A 22,518-nucleotide genomic window follows, 5' to 3' on the forward strand; every position below is an offset into this window, starting at 1 on the left:
GGGGGGGGGGGGGGGTGGGGTGTGGGGAGATTCTGTGTCCCTCCCGCAGGGGGGGGGGGGGGGGGGGGGAGATTCTGTGTCCCTCCCGCAGGGGGGTGTGGGGAGATTCTGTGTCCCTCCCGCAGGGGGGTGTGGGGAGATTCTGTGTCCCTCCCGCAGGGGGGTGTGGGGAGATTCTGTGTCCCTCCCGCAGGGGGGTGTGGGGAGATTCTGTGTCCGTCCCGCAGGGGGGTGTGGGGAGATTCTGTGTCCCTCCCGCAGGGGGGTGTGGGGAGATTCTGTGTCCCTCCCGCAAGGGGGGGGGGGGTGGGGTGTGGGGAGATTCTGTGTCCCTCCCGCAGGGGGGGGGGGGGGGGGGAGATTCTGTGTCCCTCCCGCAGGGGGGTGTGGGGAGATTCTGTGTCCCTCCCGCAGGGGGGTGTGGGGAGATTCTGTGTCCCTCCCGCAGGGGGGTGTGGGGAGATTCTGTGTCCCTCCCGCAGGGGGGTGTGGGGAGATTCTGTGTCCCTCCCGCAGGGGGGTGTGGGGAGATTCTGTGTCCCTCCCGCAGGGGGGTGTGGGGAGATTCTGTGTCCCTCCCGCAGGGGGGTGTGGGGAGATTCTGTGTCCCTCCCGCGGGGGGGGGGGGGGGAGATTCTGTGTCCCTCCCGCAGGGGGGTGTGGGGAGATTCTGTGTCCCTCCCGCAGGGGGGTGTGCGGAGATTCTGTGTCCCTCCCGCAGGGGGGTGTGGGGAGATTCTGTGTCCCTCCCGCAGGGGGGTGTGGGGAGATTCTGTGTCCCTCCCGCAGGGGGGTGTGGGGAGATTCTGTGTCCCTCCCGCAGGGGAAGAAGGTTGTGAATTTCTTCCGCCTTTTCTTTGCATTTCCTGGTTCCGGGTCACGTGATCCGAGTGTATCCAAGCTGCGGATCATGTGACCGGTCACCTGACTACACTGGGCAGCAGCTTCACTGGGAGGTGAGTACCGGAGTCTGGAACAGTCCCTGTTCATCCCAAACTCCGAGAGAATAAACCGGGATCAGAACTGGAACCAGAAACAGGGAAAGGTCAAAACCCAGAGTCAGCTGGGAACAGCTTTACCCTGTATCTACCCCCCCCCCCCCCCCCCCACTCTGTACCTGTCCTGGGAGTGAGGGGACAGTGTAGAGGGAGCTTTACTCTGTATCTACCCCCCCCCCCCCCCCACCCACCCACCCACCCACTCTGTACCTGTCCTGGGAGTGTTTGATGGGGACAGTGTAGAGGGAGCTTTACTCTGTATCTAACCCTGTGCTGTACCTGTCCTGGGAGTGTTTGATGAGGACAGTGTAGAGGGAGCTTTACTCTGTATCTAACCCCGTGCTGTACCTGTCCTGGGAGTGTTTGATGGGGACAGTGTAGAGGGAGCTTTACTCTGTATCTAACCCCCACTCTGTACCTGTCCTGGGAGTGAGGGGACAGTGTAGAGGGAGCTTTACTCTGTATCTACCCCCCCCCCACTCTGTACCTGTCCTGGGAGTGAGGGGACAGTGTAGAGGGAGCTTTACTCTGTATCTACTCCCCCCCCCCCCCCCCCCCCCCCACTCTGTACCTGTCCTGGGAGTGAGGGGACAGTGTAGAGGGAGCTTTACTCTGTATCTACCCCCCCACTCTGTACCTGTCCTGGGAGTGAGGGGACAGTGTAGAGGGAGCTTTACTCTGTATCTACCCCCCCCCACCCACCCACTCTGTACCTGTCCTGGGAGTGAGGGGACAGTGTAGAGGGAGCTTTACTCTGTATCTACCCCCCCACTCTGTACCTGTCATGGGAGTGAGGGGACAGTGTAGAGGGAGCTTTACTCTGTATCTACCCCCCCCCCCCCACTCTGTACCTGTCCTGGGAGTGAGGGGACACGGTAGAGGGAGCTTTACTCTGTATCTACCCCCCACTCTGTACCTGTCCTGGGATTGAGGGTACAGTGTAGAGGGAGCTTTACTCTGTATCTACCCCCCCCCCCCCCACTCTGTACCTGTCCTGGTAGTGAGGGGACAGAGTAGAGGGAGCTTTACCCTGTATCTACCCCCCCCCCCCCCCCCCACTCTGTACCTGTCCTGGGAGTGAGGGGACAGTGTAGAGGGAGCTTTACTCTGTATCTACCCCCCACTCTGTACCTGTCCTGGGAGTGAGGGGACAGTGTAGAGGGAGCTTTACTCTGTATCTACCCCCCCCCCCCCCCCGCCCACTCTGTACCTGTCCTGGGAGTGAGGGGACAGTGTAGAGGGAGCTTTACCCTGTATCTACCCCCCACTCTGTACCTGTCCTGGGAGTGAGGGGACAGTGTAGAGGGAGCTTTACTCTGTATCTACCCCCCCCACTCTGTACCTGTCCTGGGAGTGAGGGGACAGAGTAGAGGGAGCTTTACCCTGTATCTACCCCCCCCCCCCCCCCACTCTGTACCTGTCCTGGGAGTGAGGGGACAGTGTAGAGGGAGCTTTACCCTGTATCTACCCCCCCCACTCTGTACCTGTCCTGGGAGTGAGGGGACAGAGTAGAGGGAGCTTTACCCTGTATCTACCCCCCCACTCTGTACCTGTCCTGGGAGTAAGGGGACAGTGTAGAAGGAGCTTTACCCTGTATCTACCCCCCACTCTGTACCTATCCTGGGAGTGAGGGGACAGTGTAGAGGGAGCTTTACTCTGTATCTACCCCTCACTCTGTACCTGTCCTGGGAGTGTTTGATGGGGACAGTGTAGAGGGAGCTTTACTCTGTATCTACCCCTCACTCTGTACCTGTCCTGGGAGTGTTTGATGGGGACAGTGTAGAGGGAGCTTTACTCTGTATCTACCCCTCACTCTGTACCTGTTCTGGGAATGTTTGATGGGGAGAGTGTAGAGGGAGCTTTACTCTGTATCTAACCCCGTGCTGTACCTGTCCTGGGAATGTTTGATGGGGGCAGTGTAGACGGAGCTTTACTCTGTATCTAACCCCGTGCTGTACCTGTCCTGGGAGTGTTTGATGGGGACAGTGTAGAGGGAGCTTTACTCTGTATCTAACCCCGTGCTGTACCTGTCCTGGGACTGTTTGATGGGGACAGTGTAGAGGGAGCTTTACTCTGTACCTAACCCCGTGCTGTACCTGTCCTGGGAGCGTTTGATGGTGATAGTGTAGAGGGAACTTTACTCTGTATCTAACCCCGTGCTGTACCTGTCCTGGGAGTGTTTGATGGGGACAGTGTAGAGGGAGCTTTACCCTGTATCTACCCCCCATGCTGTACCTGTCCTGGGAGTGTTTGATGGGGACAGTGTAGAGGGAGCTTTACTCTGTATCTAACCCTGTGCTGTACCTGTCCTGGGAGTGTTTGATGGGGACAGTGTAGAGGGAGCTTTACTCTGTATCTAACCCCCGTGCTGTACCTGTCCTGGGAGTCTTTGATGGGGTCAGTGTGGAGGGAGCTTTACTCTGTATCTAACCCCGTGCTTTACCTGTCCTGGGAGTGTTTGATGGGGACAGTGTAGAGGGAGCTTTACTCTGTATCTAACCCCCTGCTGTACCTGTCCTGGGAGTGTTTGATGAGGATAGTGTAGAGGGAGCTTTACTCTGTATCTAACCCCGTGCTGTACCTGTCCTGGGAGTGTTTGATGGGGACAGTGTAGAGGGAGCTTTACTCTGTATCTAACCCCGTGCTGTACCTGTCCTCGGAGTGTTTGATGGGGACAGTGTAGAGGGAGCTTTACTCTGTATCTAACCCCGTGCTGTACCTGTCCTGGGAGTGTTTGATGGGGACAGTGTAGAGGGAGCTTTACTCTGTATCTAACCCCCATTCTGTACCTGTCCTGGGAGTGTTTGATGGGGACAGTGTAGAGGGAGCTTTAGTCTGTATCTAACCCCGTGCTGTACCTGTCCTGAGAGTGTTTGATGGGGATAGTGTAGAGGGAGCTTTACTCTGTATCTAACCCCGTGCTGTACCTGTCCTGGGAGTGTTTGATGGGGACAGTGTAGAGGGAGCTTTACTCTGTATCTAACCCCGTGCTGTACCTGTCCTGGGAGTGTTTGATGGGGATAGTGTAGAGGGAGCTTTACTCTGTATCGAACCCCGTGCTGTACCTGTCCTGGGAGTGTTTGATGGGGGCAGTGTAGAGGGAGCTTTACTCTGTATCTAACCCTGTGCTGTACCTGTCCTGGGAGTGTTTGATGGGGACAGTGTGGAGGGAGCTTTACTCTGTATCTAACCCCGTGCTGTACCTGTCCTGGGAGTGTTTGATGGGGACAGTGTAGAGGGAGCTTTACTCTGTATCTAACCCCGTGCTGTACCTGTCCTGGGAGTGTTTGATGGGGACAGTGTAGAGGGAGCTTTACTCTGTATCTAACCCCGTGCTGTACCTGCCCTGGGAGTGTTTGATGGGGACAGTGTAGAGGGAGCTTTACTCTGTATCTAACCCCGTGCTGTACCTGTCCTGGGAGTGTTTGATGGGGACAGTGTAGAGGGAGCTTTACTCTGTATCTAACCCCGTGCTGTACCTGCCCTGGGAGTGTTTGATGGGGACAGTGTAGCGGGAGCTTTACTCTGTATCTAACCCCTGTGCTGTACCTGTCCTGGGAGTGTTTGATGGGGACAGTGTAGAGGGAGCTTTACTCTGTATCTAACCCCGTGCTGTACCTGTCCTGGGAGTGTTTGATGGGGACAGTGTGGAGGGAGCTTTACTCTGTATCTAACCCCGTGCTGTACCTGCCCTGGGAGTGTTTGATGGGGACAGTGTAGAGGGAGCTTTACTCTGTATCTAACCCCGTGCTGTACCTGTCCTGGGAGTGTTTGATGGGGACAGTGTAGAGGGAGCTTTACTCTGTATCTAACCCCGTGCTGTACCTGCCCTGGGAGTGTTTGATGGGGACAGTGTAGAGGGAGATTTACTCTGTATCTAACCCCGTGCTGTACCTGTCCTGGGAGTGTTTGATGGGGACAGTGTAGAGGGAGCTTTACTCTGTATCTAACCCCCTGCTGTACCTGTCCTGGGAGTGTTTGATGGGGACAGTGTAGAGGGAGCTTTACTCTGTATCTAACCCCGTGCTGTACCTGTCCTGGGAGTGTTTGATGGGGACAGTGTAGAGGGAGCTTTACTCTGTAACTAACTCCGTGCTGTACCTGTCCTGGGAGTGTTTGATGGGGACAGTGTAGAGGGAGCTTTACTCTGTATCTAACCCCGTGCTGTACCTGTCCTGGGAGTGTTTGATGGGGACAGTGTAGCGGGAGCTTTACTCTGTGTCTAACCCTGTGCTGTACCTGTCCTGGGAGTGTTTGATGGGGACAGTGTAGAGGGAGCTTTACTCTGTATCTGACCCCGTGCTGTACCTGTCCTGGGAGTGTTTGATGAGGACAGTGTAGAGGGAGCTTTACTCTGTATCTAACCCCGTGCTGTTCTTCTATGAGCGGAACTGCAAAATGAATATTTGGTATTTATTGTTGTGCTCTTGGCATCTTTGTAGAAAGTGAGAGGTTTGTTGTTTTCTTTCTAACAGAAGTGATTAGAATTCAGAAATGTTTTCATGATGAACGTTGTGTGAGATGTTGGTGTGACCGGTGCTGTGGAATGTGTGATTCTACAGTTCATCTCAGGCCCAGCAAGTAGTTTGTTGATTATTTGTGTGTTTTGCTTTTCCCTGATGTTTTGTTTTTAATTGAAGGTTGGACGATCATGGTCAGAGTGTGATTCTGGGTCAGCTGATGGCATTGAGGTGTGAACGGGTGAGCTGTGAGGATGGAGTGTCGTGTGTCCAGTGTTGAAAACGATTTGGGGATCGACAGGAAGCAGCTGGTGTTTGGGGAAGGAGCCCAGATTGTGGCCTTTGTGTCCCTGAAATGGCTGAGCAGTCTGAAGGAGAGGAAAGTGCTTCTGAGCTGCCCCAAGCCAGAGGGGGTGAGTGAGGCTGAGATTACCACCTTTCTGCAGCCCTCTGTCAACAAGCTCCCTGCTGGCTGGACCCGAGTCTCCATCCAGACCCTGAGAAAGAGTCGCCTCCGTCAGCACCAATGTCCGAGCTCCAGCTCCCCGACAGGATGGTCTGGGGACGCAGGGAGAGTGGATGGAGAGCTGGATCTGGACTCGCTCTCTGGCTTCATGAAGCATGTGGCTGACCAGAATTACCGCAATCTGTGGCGTGAGGCCCACGGGAAATACGTTCGGCCCCACACAGCTCGCTCCGAGAAAACAAGAACTTGCTGCCTCGAGTCCATGAAGAGGTCACTCAGCCGACTTCTGGGCTGCAGTTTTATTCCCGTTGCCACTGATTCCTCACTCAGTAAAGACGCTGAACCTTCACCATTTCCTGCTCCGCATCCCAACCTCCTTCCAGCTGAGGCTTTGCTGGAATCAACCCATTTCCTGTATGTGATCCAGCCCTTCTCCCGCTACTCTCTCCAGGATGTTGTAACCTACAGTCCTGCCAAGCTGGCCAGCAGCCATGCCAAGGTGCTCTTTATCCTCTTCCAGGTCCTGCACGCTATGCGCGCCTGTCACCGTGAGGGTTTGACCTGTGGCAGCCTCTCTCTGAATCACCTAATGGTTGACGAGAGACTCTGGACCCAGCTTCAGCTCAGCCTCTCGGACTATGAGGGGCCAGAGTGTGTGGAGCTGACCGGGGGTAAGGCTGGTGAAGGGGGCTGTGAGCGGGCAGCCCCCAGCCGCCAGCAGGAGAAGCTGTCAGGCCTCCTCACGGACTGGCTCCATGGGGGAATCAGCAACTTCAGCTACCTGATGGGTCTGAACAGGCTGGCTGGACGGAGAGCTGGGGACCCAAACTATCACCCTGTCCTACCCTGGGTGGTGGACTTCACTGTCCCGTACGGAAAATTCCGGGACCTTCGCAAATCCAAATTCCGGCTGAACAAAGGAGACAAGCAGCTGGATTTTACCTATGAGATGACCAAGGAGGCCTTCGTGGCTGGAGGTCAAGCTGGGGAACAGCTCCATGTCCCCCATCACATCTCCGATATCCTCTCCGACATCACCTACTATGTTTACAAAGCCAGGAGGACCCCTCGCTCCGTGCTGTGCAGCCACGTCCGATCCCAGTGGGAACCCAATGAGTATCCAGCAAGCGTGGAGCGGATGCAATCCTGGAGCCCTGATGAATGTATCCCAGAGTTTTACACCGACCCCACTATCTTCCAGTCCATCCATCCCGACATGCCGGACTTGGATATTCCAAACTGGTGTGGCTCCTACCAGGAATTCATTGACATTCACCGTAAGCTACTGGAATCCAAGGAAGTTTCATCCAATCTCCATCACTGGATAGACCTGACATTTGGATATAAACTGACTGGGAAGGAAGCGGTTAAAGCGAAGAATGTCTGCTTACACCTGGTGGATGGTCACAGCCACCTGACCAGCTATGGGGTAGTCCAGCTCTTTGACCAACCCCACCCTCAGCGACTGGCAGGTTCCCGCTCTGCCCCACCAGAGGCCCCCATCATCACTCACAACCTGAAGAAGGTGGCAGAGCAGCATGCCGAGATCAGGTCATCCGGCTTGATTAACGGGATGGTCCCAGAGACAGCGGGCTCGGAGGGAGCTTGGCCAGAGGGGCAGGGTTCCGGAGATCAGTTCAAGGAGGAGGATTTGGAGGAGGGCACGGAAGCACTGGATTCCCTATCTGCTCCGGACAAACCCTTGGGGCAATTATCTCCTGTCGGAGTAAGCGGTCTGTCGACAGCAGACCCTGGGGTTTGTGTGAATCGTAACCGAGGAGCCGCTGATCAGGAGCTGCGAGATTCCAGGATCTCCCTCCCTGACGGCTTCAATGCTCTGCAGGCTTTGGAGCAGCTGGAAAAGAATAATAACTTCCTGGTGCGAGGATTGTACAGTCAGCTGCCAGAGGGAAGGCCGACAAATCCGACTCTGCACCTCTCCTACTCTCAGTTTGTCCAGAGAGATATGCAAGCGTTTGGAATCCTCATCGGTGAAATTTCCTTTGCTCACAGGCTGAGAGCACTCGGGCAAAACGCTTCTCTTTTGGATCGATTCCTGGCTGTGCGGAAACTGTGCCTTCACCACACGAAGGAGATTGCAGCTCCACTCCAACATGTCACATCCTTGTTACTCCAACTCCACAGGGACTGTGAGGAGTTACTGAAGACTCGAGGACATGGGGATCAGGTCAGCCTGTTTGACTATGCACCTGTCTTTGAAGGATTACCTCCACCGAGCGCAGCCCAGCTACTTACTCCCTGTTGCCCCATTATCCCCTTCCCTTTTTATTTCAACTCGCTTCACCAGTTTGTCTGCACTTACTATTCACACTGGGCGGAGAATGTTGAGCAAGGCCGTGATTTTGTCTTCTCTCTCTGGCAACAGCTGGATAAGCTCCTGGAGAAGATGCAGCCAGAGGGGCTAGAGATTCTCCTCCCGTTCATCCTGGGGTTGATGTCTAACAGTTTGACCGCCGTCTATGCTGCCTGGTATTTCTTTGAACCTATCGCTTGTGCTTTAGGACCCCGCAATGCGTACCGATATCTGCTGAAGCCTCTGGTTGGGGTCTATGAGAAGCCTGGTTACCTCTGTGGCCGCTTCTACCTGTACACGGACTGTTTCATTGTTCAGCTGATTGTACGATTGGGCCTCCAGCCTTTCCTCAATAGCCTCCTGCCCCATATCCTTCAGGTCCTGACTGGACAGGAAGGGGCTGAGGAGAGTCGGGTGCTGGGGGTTGTAGCAGACGATGAGGACGGTGTCTCCGATAGTCCTGACTCCTACAGCAGCGGCGATCTGAAGGGCGCAGCTGAACACCGATCCTCCAGCTTTGCGGATTTCTCTTCAGGAATCAGCTTCAGTGACCAGGCCGAGGTGCCTGAGAGCGAGGAATTCCAGAACGGAATCTTCCTGAGCGAGCAGGAGTCGGTCAGCCTGGGGAAGCTGAGCAACAAGAGCAGCAACAGTGACACATCTGCCGAGGATCGTGGCACAGACTCTGATTCGAAGGAGAGGCCGAGTCTTCATTCAGCAGACAGTAACCAGGATCTGAAACTGACTGAGAACGCGCTGCAGCTCAGCGAGCTGGAGGACGAGGAGGACGAAGGAGCTGCTTTTGGGCCCTTGCCTGTTTCAGATCCCAGGGAGACTGAAACTCTCCCCAAGGGGGAAAGTCTGGAGGAGGAGGAGGAGGAGGAGGAGGAAGAGGAGGATCTGAGTGAGGGAAAGGAGCAGAAGATATTGCTGGGTAAGAGAGGCCGGACTTTTTATCCTCTAAAGCTGAACATTATTCTGCTTTGGTCGAATTTGAGGATTCCCTGGAACCTCTTTCCAGGATTTGGACGTGGGGTGGGGGTGAGGCGATATCTGGGTGCAGGCAGGGGGTGTCAGGGTGAGGAAGTCGGGGTAGGAGGTTTCAGTGCGGGGGGGGGGGGGGTCGGGTAGGGGGTCTCTCAGTGCAGTTTCGGGAGGGGTCGGGGTGGGGGGGGGTCGGGGTAGGGGGTCTCTGGGTGGGGGGGGGTGCGGGGTGGATGGGGGGTGCGGGGTGGGGGTTCTCTGGGTGGGGGGGTGCAGGGTAGGGGGTCTCTTGGTGTGGGGGGTGGGGGACTTCTGGGTGGGTGGGGGGTGCGGGGTGGGGGTTCTCTGGGTGGGGGGGGGTGGGGGGTCTCTCTGTGCAGTTTTGGGGGGTTCGGGGTAGGGGTTCTGGGAATGTGTGGGGGGTCTCGGGGTGGAGGTCTCTGGGTGGAGGTCTCTGGGTGAGTGGGTGGTCAGGGTGGGGGGTCTCTGGGTGGGGGTGGTCTCGGTGGGTGGGGGTGGTCTCGGTGGGTGGGGGTGGTCTCGGTGGGTGGGGGGGTCTCGGTGGGGGGGGGGGTCTCGGTGGGTGGGGGGTTTCCGGGTGGGTGGGGGGTTTCCGGGTGGGTGGGTGGGGGGTCTCCGGGTGGGTGGGGCGTCTCCGGGTGGGTGGGTGGGGCGTCGAGGTGGGGGGTCTCCGGGTGGGTGGGTGGGGGGTCTCCGGGTGGGTGGGTGGGGCGTCGAGGTGGGGGGTCTCCGGGTGGGTGGGGGTGTCTGTCTTGTTGTTGCTGCCTGTTGGTGACTGTGTGGTTCTGTTTCTGATGCAGACACAGCCTGTAAGACGGTGAGATGGTTGGCAGCAAAGCTGGGACCGACGCTCAGCTCCAGATATATTGTCCGCAATCTTCTCCGTCTGCTCGTCAGCTGCTACTTTGGTAATTTAACCCTTTACAAGCCAATGGCGGTCAGCCGGATGTGCAATGATAATCTTGGTTTAAATTTGTTCTACTACCTTGCAGTTGTTCCCAGCTGTTTGGGATTGGCACAGCGATCCCGGACTCGGAAGGTTGTGGCCCCGGCTGTGTTTGAACTTACTGAAGCTCCAAAATCCGATTGCTTGGCTTCTTTTTAAAAAACAAATCCTTTTGAAGTTTCTGAGTCCCATTGCCGCTGGCCATTGGGAGAGTGCTGGCTGCAGCTGGCAGACCTGCAGGGACAGACTGTGACCCTGGCTCTGTTCAGTTGGGAATGGGAATGTGATTATCCCAGGGAGTTTCGGAATGAACAGCGTTTCTGATGAACCGTGTTGAAATTTACTGACTTTACAGGTCAAAGGTCACGTCTCCAAAGTAATGGTCAGTTTGGATTTGAAACTGGGGGTGGGGGGGGGGGAGAGGCTCTGATAACTCTCTCCCCCCCCCCCCCCCCCCCCCCCCCCCCAATCTCTGAGCTGAACCAGAATTGCAGAAACTCTCCTCGTCCCAGGAGTAGGCCGGTTGTCCTATCTGGTGATTATGCTTCTGTCAAGATCCCAGACCAAACCCCTACATTTGGCAGGATACAGCACAAGAACACCAATTCCTAAAACTGCAGGAAAGGAATACTTCACTCCAGGAGTGATTCCACAGAAAAATAGGGATATGTTACTTTAAAACAAACTTTTATTATTAACCCAGGATGAAACTACATTAACATCCCAGAAAATAGTTTACAATGAACAGTTAAATAATTCTTAACAATAAAAGGAAACACTTTGACATCTAATTTATACCTTCTCTATCTGCGATTAAGCAGGTCAAAAGCCGCTTGGAAATAAAGTTAGCAAACACAGGGTTACTTGTACACTTTTCAATAGAGAATTCTTGGAAATATTGCTTGAAGAGAGAGCAAGGTCCTGTCAGGAAACAGCTTGCAGATCCTTCTGTCAGTGTCAGACTAACCTGACAGCCTTTGGCAAACGCTGCTGCTCAGTGTAGCAAAACAAAAAGCGAAACTGCCTGGTACAGACCTGGCTCCTTCCATTAATTGTATCATCTTTATCCCACTTCGATCTCATGGCATGCCGACCTAAGTCTCAAATTATCTACTCACCGGGGAATCTCCAGCAATCATGAAAAGATTTCATTAATCCTCTTTGTAAACTCATATTTGTTTGGAATTAATGATGATCTCACTTTTATGGTATCTTAATTGCCCCTTCTCCAGACAGATTATCTGGCAGCCTTAAAACTAGATTCTTTAATACTGAAACAGATATAAAATACAATATATATGCCGATTTGTTACATTCATCAAACTTCACATGAAACTTCTAACACTGTCCCCTATCCTTCTATTTCTTTCTCTGTCATGTCTTTTTCCAACATTCCCCTTTATGTTATGGGCCAGGGATTAGAGAACCCCAAAGTGTATCATGGAGTTTACCTGACCCACAACTTTTAATAGATTGTGGTATGGGGAGCACACGGCCCACTCTACAGGTGTGGTACAGCAGAAATGGAAACTGATTTTTTTAAAGCAAAGCAATGTTTATTCTATGAACTCAAGTTAACCTTTTTAAAACATACAGTGAACATCTTAGCAACTATTAATTCAAATACAACCCCCAAAGTCTACAACACTAAGTAATGCTTAATAACTTCCCAAACAACATCCAGAAGACAGAAGAAACACCTTTTAACAGAAGCACATCAGGCTTATATTCACTACTGAGAACATTTATAATTCTGAATTCACCAAATGATCAAGAGATAGTCTTTTGATAGCAGAGAGAACAGCAGTACACCTGCTCTGTCTGGCTTCAGCTCCAACACTGAAAACTAAAACAAAACACACCCTGCAGCAAACAGAATAAAACGAAAGTAAAAAGCTGACAGACAGCCCAGCTCCACCCACTCCAAGACATCACTGATAAAAACTCATTTCTTAAAGGTACATTTTGTAAACACCCATTTCTTAAAGGTACTCTCACATGACAATTATTCCCCCCCGTTCCCCGCAGGAGCGAGTCCCAGGATGCTCCGTTCCCCGCAGGAGCGAGTCCCAGGATGTCTCCGTTCCCCGCAGGAGCGAGTCCCAGGAGCGAGTCCCAGGATGTCTCTGTTCCCCGCAGGAGCGAGTCCCAGGATGTCTCTGTTCCCCGCAGGAGCGAGTCCCAGGATGTCTCCGTTCCCGTAGGAGCGAGTCCCAGGATGCTCCGTTCCCCGCAGGAGCGAGTCCCAGGATGTCTCCGTTCCCCGCAGGAGCGAGTCCCAGGAGCGAGTCCCAGGAGCGAGTCCCAGGAGCGAGTCCAGGAGCGAGTCCCAGGAGCGAGTCCCAGGAGCGAGTCCCAGGAGCGAGTCCCAGGAGCGAGTCCCAGGAGCGAGTCCCAGGATGTCTCCGTTCCCCGCAGGAGCGAGTCCCAGGATGTCTCCGTTCCCCGCAGGAGCGAGTCCCAGGATGTCTCCGTTCCCCGCAGGAGCGAGTCCCAGGATGTCTCCGTTCCCCGCAGGAGCGAGTCCCAGGATGTCTCCGTTCCCCGCAGGAGCGAGTCCCAGGATGTCTCCGTTCCCCGCAGGAGCGAGTCCCAGGATGTCTCCGTTCCCCGCAGGAGCGAGTCCCAGGAGCGAGTCACAGGAGCGAGTCCCAGGATGTCTCTGTTCCCCGTAGGAGCGAGTCCCAGGATGTCTCTGTTCCCCGCAGGAGCGAGTCCCAGGATGCTCCGTTCCCCGCAGGAGCGAGTCCCAGGAGCGAGTCCCAGGAGCGCTCCGTTCCCCGCAGGAGCGAGTCCCAGGATGCTCCGTTCCCCACAGGAGCAAGTCCCAGGATGCTCCGTTCCCCGCAGGAGCGAGTCCCAGGAGCGAGTCCCAGGAGCGAGTCCCAGGATGTCTCTGTTCCCCGCAGGAGCGAGTCCAGGATGTCTCTGTTCCCCGCAGGAGCGAGTCCCAGGATGTCTCTGTTCCCCGCAGGAGCGAGTCCCAGGATGTCTCTGTTCCCCGCAGGAGCGAGTCCCAGGATGCTCCGTTCCCCGCAGGAGCGAGTCCCAGGAGCGAGTCCCAGGATGTCTCCGTTCCCCGCAGGAGCGAGTCCCAGGATGCTCCGTTCCCCACAGGAGCAAGTCCCAGGATGCTCCGTTCCCCGCAGGAGCGAGTCCCAGGAGCGAGTCCCAGGATGTCTCCGTTCCCCGCAGGAGCGAGTCCCAGGAGCGAGTCCCAGGATGTCTCTGTTCCCCGCAGGAGCGAGTCCCAGGATGTCTCTGTTCCCCGCAGGAGCGAGTCCCAGGATGCGCCGTTCCCCGCAGGAGCGAGTCCCAGGATGTCTCTGTTCCCCGCAGGAGCGAGTCCCAGGATGCTCCGTTCCCCGCAGGAGCGAGTCCCAGGAGCGAGTCCCAGGATGTCTCCGTTCCCCGCAGGAGCGAGTCCCAGGATGCTCCGTTCCCCACAGGAGCAAGTCCCAGGATGCTCTGTTCCCCGCAGGAGCGAGTCCCAGGAGCAAGTCCCAGGAGCGAGTCCCAGGATGTCTCCGTTCCCCGCAGGAGTGAGTCCCAGGATGCTCCGTTCCCCACAGGAGCAAGTCCCAGGATGCTCCGTTCCCCGCAGGAGCGAGTCCCAGGATGTCTCCGTTCCCCGCAGGAGCGAGTCCCAGGAGCGAGTCCCAGGAGCGAGTCCCAGGATGCTCCGTTCCCCGTAGGAGCGAGTCCCAGGATGCTCCGTTCCCCGTAGGAGCGAGTCCCAGGAGCGAGTCCCAGGATGCTCCGTTCCCCGCAGGAGCGAGTCCCAGGATGCTCCGTTCCCCGCAGGAGCGAGTCCCAGGAGCGAGTCCCAGGATGCTCCGTTCCCCGCAGGAGCGAGTCCCAGGATGCTCCGTTCCCCGCAGGAGCGAGTCCCAGGAGCGAGTCCCAGGATGCTCCGTTCCCCGCAGGAGCGAGTCCCAGGATGCTCCGTTCCCCGCAGGAGCGAGTCCCAGGAGCGAGTCCCAGGATGCTCCGTTCCCCACAGGAGCGAGTCCCAGGATGCTCCGTTCCCCGCAGGAGCGAGTCCCAGGAGCGAGTCCCAGGATGCTCCGTTCCCCGGAGGAGCGAGTGAGGAATTCTGCCAACAGCCTGATGGAATATTTGAGTGTGGGTGGGGTTGGGTGGGGGCGCGGTGGTCAAAGCTGGATGGGGAGGGGTGGGATGGAACATACACAATAACTGAAACACTGATGTTCCTCTAATGTTGACCTCGAAACCTTCCTGGCAGCTGAAATGAATGGAATTAATTTTCATTCTGCTTCCTTACAGGTCCTGAGAAACATCAGTTTGTGTTGCTGGGTGATGAGAATGAGACAGATGTTGGGAATATCTATGAGCGACGGCCAGTGCTGGGTGACCTGATTGCGAAGCCTGTCCTTGAGTGTCTGATGCACGTGGCTATGCTGTACGGAGAAGCAGTGCTCACATATCAGTGCCTCACCTATATCGCGTATGTGGTAAGCTCAATGTGGACATTCCCGTCTTCTCCAAAGCGGAATTTCAGCAGCCAGTGTTTTGTTGAGAATGCTGAGCATGAGGAGCAGAGTGTTTTACCTGAATCTGTTATTGATGCTCTGTCTAACCTGTTGTGTTTTAGGTTTTAACTAACATATTTCCATCTGGATTCAGTCTCTGGCAGCTTGGTAATGTCCCTGACCATCGACCTGTGCCGTCGGCTGACCATCGACCTGTGCCGTCGGCTGACCATCGACCTGTGCCGTCGGCTGACCATCGACGTGTGCTGTCGGCTGACCATCGACCTGTGCCATTACCTGACCATCGACCTGTGCCGTCGGCTGACCATCGACCTGTGCCATTGGCTGACCATTGACCTGTGCCATTACCTGACCATCGACCTGTGCCGTCGGCTGACCATCGACCTGTACTGTCGGCTGACCATCGACCTGTGCCATTGGCTGACCATCGACCTGTGCCATCGGCTGACCATCGACCTGTGCCATAGGCTGACCATCGACCTGTGCCGTTGGCTGACCATCGACCTGTGCCATTGGCTGACCATCGACCTGTGCCATTGGCTGACCATCGACCTGTGCCATTGGCTGACCATCGACCTGTGCCATTACCTGACCATCGACCTGTGCCATCGGCTGACCATCGACCTGTGCCATTGGCTGACCATCGACCTGTGCCATTGGCTGACCATCGACCTGTGCCATTGGCTGACCATCGACCTGTGCCATCGGCTGACCATCGACCTGTGCCATTACCTGACCATCGACCTGTGCCATTGGCTGACCATCGACCTGTGCCGTCGGCTGACCATCGACCTGTGCCATTGGCTGACCATCGACCTGTGCCATTACCTGACCATCGACCTGTGCCATTACCTGACCATCGACCTGTGCCATTACCTGACCATCGACCTGTGCCATTGGCTGACCATCGACCTGTGCCATTACCTGACCATCGACCTGTGCCATTGGCTGACCATTGACCTGTGCCGTCGGCTGACCATCGACCTGTGCCATTGGCTGACCATCGACCTGTGCCGTCGGCTGACCATCGACCTGTGCCATTGGCTGACCATCGACCTGTGCCATTGGCTGACCATCGACCTGTGCTGTCGGCTGACCATCGACCTGTGCCATTGGCTGACCATCGACCTGTGCCATTGGCTGACCATCGACCTGTGCTGTCGGCTGACCATCGACCTGTGCCATTGGCTGACCATCGACCTGTGCCATCGGCTGACCATCGACCTGTGCCATTGGCTGACCATCGACCTGTGCCATTGGCTGACCATCGACCTGTGCCATAGGCTGACCATCGACCTGTGCCATTGGCTGACCATCGACCTGTGCCATTGGCTGACCATCGACCTGTGCCATCGGCTGACCATCGACCTGTGCCATCGGCTGACCATCGACCTGTGCCATTGGCTGACCATTGACCTGTGCCATAGGCTGACCATCGACCTGTGCCATTGGCTGACCATCGACCTGTGCCATAGGCTGACCATCGACCTGTGCCATTGGCTGACCATCGACCTGTGCCATTGGCTGACCATCGACCTGTGCCATTGGCTGTCCATTGACCTGTGCCATTGGCTGACCATCGACCTGTGCCATAGGCTGACCATCGACCTGTGCCATTGGCTGACCATCGACCTGTGCCATTGGCTGACCATCGACCTGTGCCATTGGCTGACCATTGACCTGTGCCATTGGCTGTCCATTGACCTGTGCCATTGGCTGACCATCGACCTGTGCCATCGGCTGACCATCGACCTGTGCCATCGGCTGACCATCGACCTGTGCCATTGGATGACCATCGACCTGTGCCGTCGGCTGACCATCGACCTGTGCCATTACCTGACCATCGACCTGTGCCATTGGCTGACCATCGACCTGTGCCATTGGCTGACCATCGACCTGTGCCGTCAGCTGACCATCGACCTGTGCCGTCGGCTGACCATCGACCTGTGCCATTGGCTGACCATCGACCTGTGCCGTTGGCTGACCATCGACCTGTGCCGTCGGCTGACCATCGACCTGTGCCGTCGGCTGACCATCGACCTGTGCCATCGGCTGACCATCGACCTGTGCCATTGGCTGACCATCGACCTGTGCCATTGGCTGACCATCGACCTGTGCCGTCGGCTGACCATCGACCTGTGCCATTGGCTGACCATCGACCTGGATGATATTTTGAGTTTCCTGGAATACACCTGGTCAGATTTCCGCAATGTAAACAGCAACATCTTTGATGTTGTGGAACATCCTTAGGCGTTTCACCGAAGTTTTATCCGGACACAATTTGACACTGAGCCGCATCATACACGGCTCCTCACTTTGTCAAATTCACTGAAGGGATGTGGGTGTCTTGGCCAGGCAAACATTTATTGCCCATCCCTAATTGCCCTACAGAAGGTGATATTGAACTGTCACAGTCCATGTGGTGTAGGTACACCCACTGTGCTGTTAGGGAGGATGTTGCCCCAGCGACAGTGAAGGATCGGCCGATATATTCCCCAGTCAGGGTGGTGAGTGAGTTGGAGGGGAAGCTCCAGGTGGTGGGGTTCCCAGGTATCTGCTGCTCTTATCCTTCGAGATGGAAATGGTAAACCTAACAGCAGAGTGGGTATACCTGCATCTCGGGGACGTCAGGGATTCAAGAAAGCAACTCACTACCAACCTACACGAGGGAGAGGAGGAATGACAATAAATGCAGGACGACACCGTGACCCCGATCCCATAAATGAATGAAAAAAAACACAATTCAAATCTCTCTCCAGTGAACAAAACGCAAGATACAGCTGATGTTCCCAGTGCAGTACTGAGGGAGTGCCGCACTGTCAGAGGGTCAGTACTGAGGGAATGCTGCACTGTCAGAGGGTCAGTACTGAGGGAGTGCCGCACTGTCAGACGGGTCAGTACTGAGGGAGAGCTGCACTGTCAGAGGGTCAGTACTGAGGGAATGCCTGCACTGTCAGAGGGTCAGTACTGAGGGAGCGCTGCACTGTCAGAGGGTCAGTACTGAGGAAGTGCCTGCACTGTCAGAGGGTCAGTACTGAGGGAGTGCTGCACTGTCAGAGGGTCAGTGCTGAGGGAGTGCTGCACTGTCAGAGGGTCAGTACTGAGGGAGTGCCGCACTGTCAGAGGGTCAGTACTGAGGGAGTACCGCACTGTCAGAGGGTCAGTACTGAGGGAGTGCCGCACTGTCAGAGGGTCAGTACTGAGGGAGTGCTGCACTGTCAGAGGGTCAGTACTGAGGGAGTGCTGCACTGTCAGAGGGTCAGTACTGAGGGAGTGCCGCACTGTCAGAGGGTCAGTACTGAGGGAGCGCTGCACTGTCAGAGGGTCAGTACTGAGCGAGTGCCGCACTGTCAGAGGGTCAGTACTGAGGGAGTGCCGCACTGTCAGAGGGTCAGTACTGAGGGAGTGCTGCACTGTCAGAGGGTCAGTACTGAGGGAGTGCCGCACTGTCAGAGGGTCAGTACTGAGGGAGTGCTGCACTGTCAGAGGGTCAGTACTGAGGGAGTGCCGCACTGTCAGAGGGTCAGTACTGAGGGAGTGCTGCACTGTCAGAGGGTCAGTACTGAGGGAATGCTGCACTGTTGGAAGGGCTGTCTTTCAGGTGTGAATCCAAAGCCCTTTCATGTTGCATATAAAAGATTGCATTACTTTTTGAGGAAGATCAGGAGAATTTGCTCCCTTGACCTTCATATCCTTCAATTAAATCTGGTCCGTGTGGAATTGCTGGCTGTGAGATATTGCTGTGTGCTGATTAATGCCACCATATGGACATTACCCCAGTGACTGCGGCTCACAGCTACTTTCCTGGTGGTTCAGTGTTTACAGGAGTATCGAATGATGGATGAGGCGATTGGGTGAATCTGGGTTTAAATTCCACTGAGGGTGAGATTAGTGATATTCGAGTGGTGAGAATCGAGAAACAGAGGAGATCCCGAGAGATCCAGGGATCCGGATGCACAGATCACTGTAACAATGGACAGATAGAAAATCAAAACAGGGGGATGAATGAAATGTCCTCCTTTCTCAGGGAGAGAGTGACAAGCACACAGCTCATCGCCAAAGAGTTCCTGTTCTTTAGGCAGGAACCAATGTGAGTCCCTGGATCAGACTCACCCGCCTGTCAAACCTGATGGAGACACAGCAATTTCCCTGTGTTATACCATCACCTGCAAAACGCAATAACGTTCCCAGGCACACACCACATGACAGTAAATATTGAGGTCACGTGACCAAGGCTGTCTGCTGTTTTTGTAATTTACCGCCTATGGCTAGTTGCTAATCCTCCGTAAACGACTGGATTGAGGTAATTTCATCACTTACCGTGGACGAGGGAATTAATGGCAGTCTGACCTCTGACCCTGCAGGTTGGTCCCAGCAACACTTGGCGCTTGAACAGTCGGAAGGAGGCGGGTCTGCTGACTGGTGTTGTCCTGATGCAGAAGATCATTGTTTACCTGTCTGACAGCACCTTAATGGATGTGCTGCCCAAGATTAACCAGGAGGTGCTGCTTCCAGTGCTGGAGGTTCTCACCTCCCCAAACACCAGGTAGGTCCAAGGTGCCAGAGATCTGCTTGGGCAACCCATCCGGCCCCCTCAAGCTTCATTCATTTACCTCCAACAGAGCCCAGAGAGCAGGGCTCCAAAGCTGGCCCTGGAGAGCTGTGATTAACAGCAACCAGTCCCAGACACTAACTGAATCCTCCAGAGTGTGTACACCAATCCCACCGTGCAAACCTCTGGGGAGTTTCACTGAGCCTCGGGTCAATTCACAAAGTTCCAGACTGGACTGAAAACTGAGGCTGAGAGAAATGGGAAAAACAATTTACGCCAGTTGAGGATTCCTGTGATTAGAACTGAGGTACATTGAGGACAGAGTAGAGGGAGCTTTACTCTGTATCTAACCCCGTGCTGTACCTATCCTGGGAGTGTTTGATGGGGACAGTGTAGAGGGAGCTTTACTCTGTATCTAACCCCGTGCTGTACCTATCCTGGAAGTGTTTGATGGGGACAGTGTAGAGGGAGCTTTACTCTGTATCTAACCCCGTGCTGTACCTATCCTGGGAGTGTTTGATGGGGACAGTGTAGAGGGAGCTTTACTCTGTATCTAACCCCGTGCTGTACCTGTCCTGGGAGTGTTTGATGGGGACAGTGTAGAGGGAGCTTTACTCTGTATCTAACCCCGTGCTGTACCTGTCCTGGGAGTGTTTGTTGGGGACAGTGTAGAGGGAGCTTTACTCTGTATCTAACCCCGTGCTGTACTTGTCCTGGGAGTGTTTGATGGGGACAGTGTAGAGGGAGCTTTACTCTGTATCTAACCCCGTGCTGTACCTGTCCTGGGAGTGTTTGATGGGAACAGTGTAGAGGGAGCTTTACTCTGTATCTAACCCCGTGCTGTACCTGTCCTGGGAGTGTTTGATGGGGACAGTGTAGAGGGAGCTTTACTCTGTATCTAACCCCGTGCTGTACCTGTCCTGGGAGTGTTTGATGGGGACAGTGTAGAGGGAGCTTTACTCTGTATCTAACCCCGTGCTGTACCTGTCCTGGGAGTGTTTGATGGGGACAGTGTAGAGGGAGCTTTACTCTGTATCTAACCCCGTGCTGTACCTGTCCTGGGAGTGTTTGATGGGGACAGTGTAGAGGGAGCTTTACTCTGTATCTAACCCCGTGCTGTACCTGTCCTGGGAGTGTTTGATGGGGACAGTGTAGAGGGAGCTTTACTCTGTATCTAACCCCTGTGCTGTACCTGTCCTGGGAGTGTTTGATGGGGACAGTGTAGAGGGAGCTTTACTCTGTATCTAACCTAGTGCTGTACCTGTCCTGGGAGAGTTTGATTGGGACAGTGTAAAGGGAGCTTTACTCTGTATCTAACCCCGTGCAGTACCTGTCCTGGGAGTGTTTGATGGGGACAGTGCAGGGCCTTGCTCGGTTTGCCTGTTCTTTGATCAGGGTGAATGCAGAGTGTCCAGGGTGTCGATGATTCCCGAGCAGTTGCCATTCTCGACTGTAGCACAGTGGGTGGGTTCTGAATTGTAGTAGGTGTTTGTAACCAGTATGTGTGTGTGTCAGTTTCCCCAGCAGAGCACAGGCTCGCACAGTACTCTGTGTGAAGACACTCAGTCTGATTGTGCTGGTTTCTCTGAGAATTGGACAGGAGATGGTGACCCAGCACATGAGTGAGACACTGCGTCGATTCTTTCAAGGATTCTCGGTCCTTTCTGGACTGAAGGAGCAGGTAGGATCCCTTCCATTAATATCCACATCTCGTGCAGTTAATAACTAAGCAGAGCACAATGGTATCGCTCAGCTCAAATCCAACCACACAGACAACAGACTGATATTCCCAGAGCATGCGTACGGGGAGGGGGGGGGGGGGCTGTACCGTTGCAAAGTGTGTTTGGGAGATTCTAAAATGTCGGTGAGCTGCTGACGTTGAGAATGGGGTGATTGAATTGTGAGGTTTTTATTCAAATTTGCAACACGAGAAGCCAAACATCTGATTGGTGATTCCAACATGGATTGTGTGGAATGTCTATCCCTGAATGAACACCTTTCCCGGGCTGTGTGCTGGGAGGGTTAGTGTGGAAATAGTTTTCCCAGTGACCTCTCCCAGGTGTGGAGGTGACACACATGCACGGACACACAAAAACACACACACGCACAAACACACACACGCACAAACACACACACGCACAAACACACACACGCACAAACACACACACGCACAAACACACACACGCACAAACACACACACGCACAAACACACACACGCACACACACACGCACAAACACACACGCACAAAAACACACGCACAAAAACACACGCACAAAAACACACTCACAAACACACACTCACAAACACACACTCACAAACACACACTCACAAACACACACTCACAAACACACACGCACAAACACACACGCACAAACACACACGCACAAACACACACGCACAAACACACACGCACAAACACACACGCACAAACACACACGCACAAACACACACGCACAAACACACACGCACAAACACACACGCACAAACACACACGCACAAACACACACGCACAAACACACACGCACAAACACACACGCACAAACACACACGCACAAACACACACGCACAAACACACACGCACAAACACACACGCACAAACACACACGCACAAACACACACGCACAAACACACACGCACAAACACACACGCACAAACACACACGCACAAACACACACACACAAACACAAAAACACACGCACAAAAACACAGGCACAAACACAAAACACACGCACAAACACACAAAAACACAAACGCACACACAAAAACACACACGCACAAACACAAACACACACGCACAAACACACACGCAAAAACACACGCACAAACACACACAAAAACACACGCACAAACACACACAAAAACACACGCACAAACACACAAAAACACACACGCACACACTCACAAACACACACGCACAAACACACGCACAAACACACACACACACGCACAACACACGCACAAACACACAAAAACACAAACACACACACAAAAACACACACGCACAAACACAAACACACACGCACAAACACACACGCAAAACACACGCACAAACACACACAAAACACACGCACAAACACACACAAAAACACACGCACAAACACACAAAACACACACGCACACACTCACAAACACACACGCACAAACACACGCACAAACACAACACACACACAAACACACGCACAAACACACAAAACCACACGCACACAAACACGCACACAAACACGCACACAAACACGCACACAACACGCACACAAACACGCAC

General features: G+C 54.5%; 1 protein-coding gene across 4 annotated transcripts in view; it reads left to right on the forward strand.

Moving 5' to 3' along the window:
* The first annotated feature begins 886 nt into the window (after window positions 1-886).
* wdr81 (WD repeat domain 81) overlaps window positions 887-22,518 on the forward strand; it is a 35,050-nt gene continuing 13,418 nt past the window's right edge. For 3 of the 4 annotated variants that reach the window (XM_038814759.1, XM_038814761.1, XM_038814762.1), the window contains exons 1-6: window positions 887-956; window positions 5,639-9,172; window positions 10,044-10,151; window positions 14,477-14,664; window positions 19,068-19,249; window positions 20,771-20,936. In XM_038814759.1, coding sequence (XP_038670687.1) covers window positions 5,713-9,172; window positions 10,044-10,151; window positions 14,477-14,664; window positions 19,068-19,249; window positions 20,771-20,936 — 4,104 coding nt within the window. In that variant the 5' untranslated portion in view covers window positions 887-956; window positions 5,639-5,712. The other variant, XM_038814760.1, reaches the window with a different exon arrangement.

This window comes from Scyliorhinus canicula, chromosome 12, assembly GCF_902713615.1.
Source record: "Scyliorhinus canicula chromosome 12, sScyCan1.1, whole genome shotgun sequence".
NCBI classification, from domain to species: Eukaryota; Metazoa; Chordata; class Chondrichthyes; order Carcharhiniformes; family Scyliorhinidae; genus Scyliorhinus; species Scyliorhinus canicula.